This window comes from Pararge aegeria, chromosome 2 (genome assembly GCF_905163445.1).
Source record: "Pararge aegeria chromosome 2, ilParAegt1.1, whole genome shotgun sequence".
Classification (NCBI taxonomy): Eukaryota; Metazoa; Arthropoda; class Insecta; order Lepidoptera; family Nymphalidae; genus Pararge; species Pararge aegeria.
In genome coordinates this window covers 13,384,176-13,395,707 of record NC_053181.1, presented here as the reverse complement: position 1 = coordinate 13,395,707, position 11,532 = coordinate 13,384,176, and the positions used below count along the sequence as shown (strand labels likewise).

General features: G+C 36.2%; 1 protein-coding gene across 1 annotated transcript; it reads left to right on the top strand.

Annotated features, from left to right (window-relative positions):
* Window positions 1-10,268: 10,268 nt before the first annotated feature.
* Window positions 10,269-11,263, top strand: LOC120632493 (the record flags this gene model as incomplete). The annotated part of the gene is made up of 1 exon (XM_039902304.1): window positions 10,269-11,263. A coding segment is annotated over exon 1 (864 nt), but the record flags the coding sequence as incomplete, so codon positions are not given.
* Between the last annotated feature and the right edge of the window lie 269 nt (window positions 11,264-11,532).

The window sequence follows — 11,532 nt, the reverse complement described above, 5'->3', positions numbered from 1 at the left end:
AACGAAGTCTCCTTTTGTGTTGAAATATAATTATTGTGTTCTTTATTTTGTGAAAGTATCTCAGTTTTCCAAAGTACAACCAAAATAAACTTTTGGTGAAAGACTAAGTCTTAGAACAGTGCGTGTTGCCAGTGATGCTTGTGATTTTCTAAAAAAGTACTAATATTTATAACTGATCAAATTATAACTATTTGCATAAAAACTAAATGGCCATGGTAGGTATATGGCGAAGGCAGGACGTAATCAGACAATATCTAGATTTGGAATGCTTCGTACTTGGCCTTAATTTGTAGATACATAAATTATATTAACTTTATTATCGTAAAACATAGTGTAGAGAACCGTAAAAATACGACTAATAAAATCACTTTTTCCTATATTTCAATAAATGACAAAGATTTCGTTGTAAACGTGAAGACTTTCATTTTTACTTTTAAGTTTCACGTTAAAGTTTTTAAGGCAAGAGGGTCAATGAACTCGGTTCCGTGACTTCCTTTTTAACGTTGACTTAGTGAGAAAGTGTTTGGAAATTAACAGGAGCGTGGAGATCTTTTGTTCCTCGTCTGGAACAAATTGACTGAAGCTCGGCTCAAATGACAACTCATTACGACCTCATTATTGCCATAGAACATTTTTGCATTTAAATAAGTCCTGGGCCTTTTGGGGATAACTTGAGGGCATAGGCCTATTATGTATAAAATGTAATAAGGAAACACAAAGAAACACAAACACAAACACAAGCTTTGACTTCATAATTGATCTTGGCGACCTCCCTGGTACAGTGGTGAGCGGTTATCTTATGAGTTGACAATATGGGAATTTATAATTTCTAAATTTTTTTTTGGGATTGGGAGGGTCTTGCTTGCTTACCACCCTCCAAACAAAGTCGTGCCGCCAAGCAATATGGCGTTCCGTACGATGTCTACATTTTGTCTTAATACCACTAGCAAGTTAGCCCGCTATCATCGTACACTGCATTATCACTTACTTCAAAAACACAGTGAGAAATACGAAAGAACTTGCGAGGTATGTATAAGTGAATCAAACATAAAAAATCTCTCTATAGAGAATATTGTGGTTAAAGAAACCAGGTAGGTAGAACCTGTGTCTCAAACCTGGCAATAGCACGCGTTCCTTAATCGAGTACCCATCATATACCGTCTATTGAATATATAATCATAAGGTGAAATAACCGACATAGTACTAATAAGATTCTGAATACAATTTTTTTTAATTAAAAAGCTTTGTTCGAATTTGTGGCAGGCTAAGTTCATAACAGAAAAACAAAACGAGGCCTTCATACTGTATTGTGCTCGTGTCTTTGTTTGTTTGTTTGAACGTGATAATCTCTAGAACTACCGATCGACCGACTTAAATACTTAGGTCTTGCTTGGCTTACGAGTAATCTCCAGATATCTTGAGCATTATTTAGTACAAATCTCGGTCAAACGAGGTCTGTATAATATGAATAATTTCCTTATTATAGCATAATGCATCTTAGAGAAGCTCTAACTAATATTATTTTCTCAATATCTATGGTAGCCAATGTAGCAAGTCATACGAGCTGACAATGGAGCTGTCCTATTACTGGAACGTGTAATTTTGCCTTAGAAAGTACACAGAGTCAATAATAATTGTAAAAATAACAATAGAGTCATCTTTATACAGCGTTTTTTTATATCGTCTCACCAAGACCCAGTGAATGTATCGAATGACTATTTTTAAGTACCTAATATTTTAATACCGTGAATTCGTAACCGAAGGATATATTATTTAAAACTTAACCGAAAACTTTTATCAGATTACAAATCAAATCTCTACATGAAAAACACCCGATAAACATCCTTTTTAAGGAAGTCGTTTAAAAATATACTAACTACACACTACATTCTAAATGCCTATGTTGCTTACTCTCCGTACTTTCAACTAACCCTCTTCCAACAATCGAGGTCGATTGCTCGTTTAGTTGGTATGTAAAGAAAGGACAAATAAACAAACAAAAAAACACATTTTCGCATAAACAGTAATATTGATTGATTTCCCGATTTCAACCCGATTAAGCTTCAGTATTTAGTTTTTTTATTTAAAAAAAAAACTGTCGATAATGAAATCCGTTATACCTATAGTTTTAGTATTTTATATTTTGTTAAACACTTAAAATTTTTGTGTTTCGTATTTAGTTAAATACCTAGTGTATTGTATGTCGGTATATCTTGAAGTTTAATAAGGTAGAGTTCTTCATCTTCTTCCGTTCCATCGCACTGATTGCTTTTTGATAAGTTCTTTATAAAGTCACCTGTTACATGCTACGTGCATTTAGTATCCTAATTTATCATCCGCGTGTCATTGACCGTAAGGTTACGAAACACTGCACAATGTAAACAGTTTTTTCGAGATACTGCGAGTTTAACAACACGTGCGAGTACCCACGTGGGGGATTACTCATTTGTTTGTGGTACTCATAAGTTGTAACAACTTATAATATACAAGCTGTTGCCCGCGTTCTTTGTCTGCGTTTATTAAGAAGCCTTTGTTACTCTCCGTTTTAAAATTATCTCTATGCAAAAAATCAAGTCGATTTGTTAATTCGTCAGAGCGAAGGACAAACCAACACTATTTCACATTATAATGTTATATTAATAAGGATTAGTTAGGAATAGCTGTTACACGTTACTTTATTAATCCTGAGCGCAGTTTCTTTTACCCGGTTATGTTTTCTAACATATACAATTTATATTTATTTATACTGACACATGAAAGGTACACCTACAATGGCGTGCATAGAGGAAATGCATAGGGTATGCAGATGATATAAAATAAAGAAAATCTCCAGTATGAGTTATAAATACTTAAGGGTAGGCTTTTTATAACTTTAACAATGCCTATCCTTAAGTTTTTATAACTCGTACTGGAGACTTTCTTCATTTTATACCGTCTGCATACCCTGTGCATACCCTCTATGCACGCCACTGCCTACAATAAAATTAAATATTACAATCATCATCGTCAACCCATTACCGGCCCAATACATTGCAAGGGTCTCTCAGAATGAGACGGGTTCAGGTCGAAGACTACGCTGGTCAAGTGCGGATTGTTAGACTTTACATGCCGTTGAGAACATTATAGAAATCTCTCAGGCATGCAGGTTTCCTCACGATATTTTCCTGCACCGCTTAAAGCAAGTGTTACTTACATTGCTCAAATTAAAAACGCACATAACTTCTTCTCCAAGAGAGGAAAGCAACAGCCTTACCCACTAGGATATTACCGCTTTTTACTTACTTTCAGCTATTTATTTGCCAAAAATCAATTCGATTGGTTGCTTCACAGTTGACAAGCAAATAAAATACGCATTTAAAATATTACGAACGATTAGCTGTTACCCGTAACTTTTTACCATCCCGAGCAAACAATTTATTTAACCGAATTATTTTTTATTAATATTTATGCAATCAATCATCATCATCATCACTTCAACCGATTTAAGTTCACTGCCTAATTCGACATAAATCCACAGTCGTGAGCCGCTTGTTTCCAGCGGCGCTCAGCGACTCGTTTGATGTCGGTTGTCCACCTCGTTGGTGGCCGACCAACGCTGAGTTTACCTGTGCGCGGTTGCCATTCCAGAACCTTGGAACCCCAACGTGCATCGGTTCTCCGAGCTATGTTCTTCTCTTATTAAATATGTTAATAGTTTTATTTCAAGTTCGGCCTAACTGCTATCCCGGTAATCAAAACCATATAAATGAACGGATAATTTTTTGCAATAATAACATTTTTATGGCTTTTATTTAAAATAACATTTTTTTGGTTACCATACTTGTTCAGTGGGTATTTTGTGCAAACAACGACTGTTATTATATCTGCTATTATATCGTTTTTATTACCCATCCCTATAACAACGAACCTAGGCTTGCGAATGACAATAACCCGACATTTGAATCTAAGACAATTAAGATTACAAACCCGATGTTGTGGCAAAAAGTTTCTCGCAATTAGTAGAGTCCGCGCCAAGTTTCTGTTTTCGGTTTCCTTGGTATCCCGTCCGAAAAAGTTCCGTCAAAAAATAAAACGGTTTCTTTTAACCGCTGTAAAGGGCGTCTCGATTACACTTTGCTTAAGAACTTTCTTGACAATACAAATTCTTGTGTGTTTTTTGGGTTTGCTGCTCTATATTTCTGAGGCTATTTTGAAATCACAGACATACACTCCAATTTTATTTATTTTACTTACAGGTCAGGAGGGAAGTATGGAAAACTGAGACTTTCGCGCATGGCGCTTTGGCGCATTCTTAATGGTGCAGATAGCGAACCGTGCTCAGTGCACACACCTCTCAAAATAGCACAACTACTCAGCAGACCGACTTAAGGGCGTAAGGGTGATGGGTACGATGAAAAGAACGATCACATGAATTGACATTGCCCCCATGCGCACGGCAGCGAGCCTATTGCCCACAGCTGGCGACCTTTAAGCCCCCAGCCATAATGCCAAGGAAGCCTGGATAACATAGGCTTAAAGAACAATACCGGAGAAGTGTCACCTGAGTAAGGAAATTCAGCCTCGAGGCCGGTACCCACACTGCCAAAGGCCATCCTGAGAAGATCAGAACATAATGCCTGTAATTAAATAATGTTACTGCTATAACTATTATACGATGGACGGTACCTTTATTTCTATTTATTTAATAGTTCAATTTCATTATCTGTTAATACTGTTATTAGTCAACAGTAAAGATGCTATATTATATAAACTGAGCTGTAAAATTAATGCATAATTTGTGGTTTACAAGGAATCATAAAACTACTTCCTAGATGCAGTTTAGTCTACAGCCTATGGTCTACAGACCATAGGCTGTAGACCATCAAGCTGGCCAAGTGCGGATTAGGGGACTCCACACGCCTTAATAACACACGCCACGTTTATATATGCATTATAAAGAACTTTCAGAAATGCAGGAATTTCCTCATGATGTTTTCGGGGACTGTTGTAGCAATATTTAATTGCTTAAAATTCGCATATTATGTAAATATAGTATAGATAGATAAGTTCTTTATAGCACACAATTAAGGGATAAAGATAATATATATTGAACAGAAATTTAACAGGTTGCCTTTAAAGATCACTTTTAATGATAAGGCCGCCTTTGCAGGGTGCAAAGGCTAGCACTAAGTACTATTACTGTTTTCTTGTGTCTTTCCTATTGTGTTGTGTTGCAATAAAGTTTTTGTATTATATTTCTATAACTTAGAAAAGCATGTTCGAACTGGGTCCCAGAAAACGAAGCCGAAGTCCCAATCACCGCGTTTCACCCGAGTTTCACCGCCCACCTTACATAAGGAGTAAAATGCAGTAGTTTCATGGTTATATTTTCATCTGTGTACACAACGTAGCAACGGTAATTTAACGTAGCTTTAGTATTAATTGGGTATACCTATGTAGAGAGTCGTGAAATAACATTGTAGCTATAGTCAGTAGCTAGGTAATAAATTGCGACCACACTGGAATTGACTGCCGACAGCCAATGCCGAGGGACCGAGGCGTCCACTCATTTGCACTAATCGGGCCAGTGAGGCTCGGGTTACAATTACGCTTTCATCGACAGTCGACTGCCGGTAACGTGGTGTTTATAATTAAATGAACTGTGCAGCAAAAATGTATGAGCTTAGAACTTGGTAACTTTTTTTTATTCCTTTACAAGTTAGCTCTTACCTAGTTAGTCATTATCTTGAAGATGTAGTGGGCTTATCTGTCAGGGGTATGGTAAATATGTTTTGCTCATATCCCTTAACGATGTCTACACATCAAATATACTGGAACTAGCGGCACGTCGTCGGGAGAGTTGTAGAAGTTGATAACCAGACCAGACAAGCGAAGTTAGAAAGTAAATTCCCGAATTGCCACTACCGTAGTTCATAGGATACCTGAAGGACCGCAGCGCAAGGATCTCTTTATAAAATTTTGTTTGTTCTAGTTTTTGCTCGCGACGATGATTACCGACAGTGATCTGAATAGAAATCGGTTCTTTTATTGATTCATTCCTTACTTAAAGTACTTAAGCGAGGCCCCAAAACGTCCCGACTTTTTGTCCCGATTCCAAGTTTAGTTCGTATAACCTACCTAATCCGATAACTGACGATGACTAGAATACTCATTGAAAAGGCTCTACCAGGCCTGAAAAAGTCCCACCAAATAATAATATAAAGTTCCTACGAGTCATGACAAGTCACCTCAATAATTATTCCCAAGAGAGTTCTAAAGTTTAACGTGCATCTGGTAAGGTCCAACTCTTTTTAATGTATGCGACACTTGAGATGAAGCGGCGCCAGATGTCCCTCGGGCCGGCGCGGCGCTTTATCAGTAAATGAGATTAGAGTGCACTGGTTTAGGCCGTTTTAAGTTACGCCCGTCCCGATAACCAGGTCTTTGTATGCTCTTTGGAGATAATGGTAATCGATTTATTTGTATAGCTATATTTACTTTGTACATACAAGTTATGGGTTACGGTGTTTTTGTGATGGTTGTTGAGATCATGTATCCCCTTAGTGTGTCCGATAAGCCTAAATAAGTGCTTTTAGAAACAATCAATAACATAGTAACGATAAATATGGGTACATCACTAATCATTATGGGCTTGTGTTTGGAGATAAGTAAGCATTGGCGTTGGTTCTGGTTCATGAAACTAATAATTTTATTACGATTATATTAGTTCAATAATGAATAGAAGCCATTTTAGGATAATATGTTATTTTTGTAGGTACCTACATGTGAATACGGTAATTGATGCTTTTCGGATCGCTTTGGCGCAGTGGTCTGCTCTTGATCTTATGAGTGGCATGCTGGGTTCGACTCCAAGCAGGGACTTTGATTATTTGTTATCTCCGGTCTAATCTAATAGGAGTCTTCGGCCGCGGCTAGTTAACACTCTACTGACTAATACGTGCTGCCAAGCGATTTAGCGTTCCGGTACGATGCCTAGAAACTGAGTAGTGAATGGGTTTAATATAACTGCTACACATAAACAGGTTAGCCCGTTACCATCTTCTGCTGCATCATTGCTGGCCAGCTGAGAATGCAGTCAAGGGCTTACTAATGTTAGGAAGTATAAATAAATCATTACCTTTGCTCTAAAATTTACGATGATATTTAAATAATAAAGATTGTCTTTGAAGTGTCAAAGACAATCTTTATTATTTAAATACACATATTATCTATAGTTTTGGACTAAACCTGACAAAAAGTAGTATGATTTTCTTAGAATAAAAATATCTATATTGAGGATTATAATTGTTGTCATAAAAACTCACACTAAGGCCCCCTTGCCCTTACAAAGTATAGCTTAAAATACTGTTTCCAAGTAGATTCCTATGCATTGTCTTTAACACAAAGACACGATAACGACACTAAAGAAATGGATACAATCTCTCTTTACACAAGGAGTCCACGTGTCTGTACTCCGTACGTTTATAAATTAGGCTGGAACACCAGTTGTTTGAACAACAGTTATAAGCACATCCACGGCCAATATTGACGCAGCGGTGATAGCGCATACGACACGCTATTTGTACTAGTGTTCTCTAATTACGGAACGTGCTTTTCTTTATTCGAGCTATTATACGAAATGTTGTTCGTTAAGACTAAAGATGGTCTCATGTCAGAATTCGAATTCGGAACGTTACCTACATGTTACGTTACCGACCCGGGCACTGTTAATATTTTATTTCATAAACAAAATGAACAGTAGGTTATCCGTTCTCCTATATCTAGTAATTTACACTTAATATCAAACGTAAAAAAATTATACATAGATATGATAACCTAAAACCTAAGGCTATCTTTGTTTATAAATATCTAGATTGTTTAATATACTTCCGCTTCTTTGCTTAACCGTTGCCGATAAAAAAAGGTCAAACCCGATCGAAAAGAAATGTCGCGTCACTAGCAACGATAGACGTAGCGTAAATTGGCTGTCACAAAAACCCTTCTCTCTGAACTCAAGCGAGTAAAAAATGTTGATCTTCATTTTGTGTTGTAATCAGTTCGTTGAACTTAACATTTTACCTATCTATTTTATGCACCAAATTTACCCAATATTTCATGGAAAAATATATACGTTACTATTTACTGCAATTATACTACTAAAAAGAGCTAGAAATGGTTAAATATGTTAATAGGAATAATGCAACAGCTTTAATATCTCAATACAAAATAAAAATAGCTTATACTTTCTAAGCACATTGGTATAAAACTGACTCTGCGAAATGATGAATTCAAAAACTAGCTGAAGTAAAATGAGAAGACCTCGCATCCTATCAAACCATTTAAAAAGTTGGTAGCTTATATTAAAAACTGGATAGTGGGTCTAATTTTGCTTACAAAATTTCATTACAGATAAACTAAAACCGGGACGAGTGAAAGTAAATAAAAGCTTGTAAAAAACATTACCTTTGAATTGATAAACTAGGTCTGTTTTATTAGGTACTTAAATAATATTAATCTCAATCAGTACCCCTTTGCCATTGAACAATTTATCATCTAAATTATCAGCTATTACACCCTAGCAAACCCCAAAAATAATACCGAAAAATAGAGGCGTACAAAAATGTTGGCACCGGAATATTCCATAAATTTCTCGAGCGCCATTTGTTCTATTGAGCGGGCGTCCTAAAAAGGGAACTTTCTCGGAAAATACGCCAGAGGGTTAGCTTGATTTTGTTGAAAATTCTTTCCTTCTTTTCCCTGGTTCGGTAGATTTTATATTGATTATGTAGATTTTATGGATTCCGTAATACTTTTGTACGGGAGCTATGGTGATATGCTCGACCGTAACAATAGGAAGATCTTCCTCCGAGCGGGTGATCATGCTCGGGGACCGAGGTCCGAACATTCATTTTTGGAAGTTGTAAATATAGGCATTCTTAGTGAACACTTCGCTAGCGCGATGTAGGATTTTAGTAGCGCCATCTAGTTATGTAATGTCGAGACCGCCACACTTTCGATAATCAGTATGACGGGAAGCGTACTTCATTATTTTGAATTCCGTGATCTGATTTGTAGAGAAAAAGCACAGAAGTGAGAAAAATATTATTTGCTCTTCTAGAATAAATAGATAGTTTTCTTATTTGTTGCCCTGTTTTCAAACAATTATTTAGTGTAGTCATATTAGCTTACCTACTTCCGGTCATCATCGACTAGTATCTATTTTTTATTTAACTACAAGTTAGCCCTTGACTGCAATCTTACATGATGATGCAGTCTAAGATGGTTGCGGGCTAACCTGTTAGGGGTGTTGTTACATTAAGCCCAAACCAATAATCGGTTTATACGCGACATCGTACTGGATGCCCAACCGCCTAGCGGTACGTCTTTGTCTCTCATCAGACCAGACCAGAGAAAATTCAGAAATTCTAAATTCCCAATTTTCCCCTGCCAGGGATTGAACCTGGCCACCGGGAATCCTAACTTAAACCAACCACGCTGTGCCAGAGAGGTCGACAAACTGTAGGCTGTATATTATTTCAGTAATAATAATATTTCGGTATGTATTTTTATGCAGGTCAAAAAAGAAAACAACTTTATTTAGACAATCATAATATGGAGATATCCTATATTGGAACTGAACTTCCACTCTTCTAAACTAAACTTCCAAGCTGACATGTCGTGAAATCAGCTGCTCGTATTATTATTTTAATTTTTATTATAATATTTGTATAAATTGTGTTAAAATCACTGTGATTTAATGTATTTTCTATGTGTTAATCAAAGAAAAAAGTGTAACCTACACAGTGACCATATAAACCACGTAAATCGAAACTCCGTCTGACAGGAGGTTTCGTCCAACGGGAATTCAAAATCCAACGACTGTTATAAGCAAACGACGTACATTTTACGTCCATGGGATGTACCTGGGGAGTATTGCTTTCATTTTTCTTATGTTAATAACACTGCCATAACAATATCCTAGTTGATAACCAATTCCCTACTTCAAATTTTTGTTTTATTTTGTTATTCTCGTAACACTCACGAGAGACGTCCCTCCACACACTTAGACAGACTCATTCTCGCTTTACTTGACGGATTTGTGGAAGTATAGTTGAAGAATTAATTAAACTGTCTCAGACAAAAATACACAACCAAATAAACCTTATTTTACAAGTTGTGATTCAAAGTTTTCTTTGCTAAAATTGCTATTTCTATCACTTAAAGATATCCCTAATTAGTATGTTATTGTATTTCCTAGTATACTATCTGTAATATTCCTTAGTATTTATCTCTATTTCCTATAACTTTTTCATAATATATATACATATATTTTTGATCCTTTTCTCTTTCTTCTGTAGGTTATCTAATTTCCTTCACTCACATATACTGTTTGCTGTGTTTCAGGGCGAAGTGCTATAAAATGGTGCCAACAATGCTAACCAGAAGAGCGGCTGCATTGCAAGAGCAATTAAAACTTAAAAATGCCCTCAGTGAACTAAAGTCACTGAAACAACTAAATACTGATTTAATGAGGGAACAAGATGACAGTGAAGTGGAACTGAGATCAATTATTGCCAAGAACTCCCAGCTAAAGGGTGAACTAGCTGACCTACATAGCGCTCACACTCTGGTCTTAGAGGAGCGCAACCAACTCCAGGAGGCAGTGCATTCTTTTAACCAATGCATATCTACTTATGATGAAGCTTTAGGAAGAATTACTATGTTGGAGGGTGAATTATGTAGCGCACATAAAACTATTGATGACCTTCAGTCACAATTACAAAATGTTGAAATGCAATCAACAAATAACTTGTATGATGAACTACTTACTTCATCCTCAACAATGCCAGTGTGCATCGATCTGACTTGTGATAGCCCTTGTGTTAAAAAAACCAAGCCTCAAATAGATCTCCCCTTTTTAAATAGCCACAATAAAATAAAAAAATACATTAGAATTAGTAAAATAATAAAAAAAACTCAAAAATTAGTAAAAAACCAGAAGAAAAGCAGTGAAAACCTGATACTAAGAAAAGAACGTTCAGTTTTGTTAAATAAGTTAAATACCTTTTCTCTTTCTTTTCAAAGTAGCAGGGAAAAATATGAGAGTGAAATCCAAACCTTAAATGATGTTATTCAACAGCTGGAAGACTCACTTAAAACTATGACTATTAAATATGAGCTGTCAAAAAAGCAGATTGATGAACAAATTCTGGCAGCTGATGAGTTGTTAGCTCTAGGTACCTACAATATGGCTCGTTTTGAGTCATTGGCAAATAAATGTCAATGTTCTCAAGATATACCTACGGCTAATCTAGACTTAAGTAGTAGTATTTTGTCCTCTAATAAGCTAGAGACCTGCCAAGAGCAGTGTGAAAGTATTATTCCTGTCACTACATCCTTCGATTATAATTTATCAAGTAAGCATAAAAAACACACTTTAGTAATTTCAGACAAGCTAGGTAAAGGTTTTGGTCCTATTATGAACTGTTACCTAGATCACTCAGTGACTAATAGATATTCACCGGGGGCTAATTTAGACTATCTTATTGATAG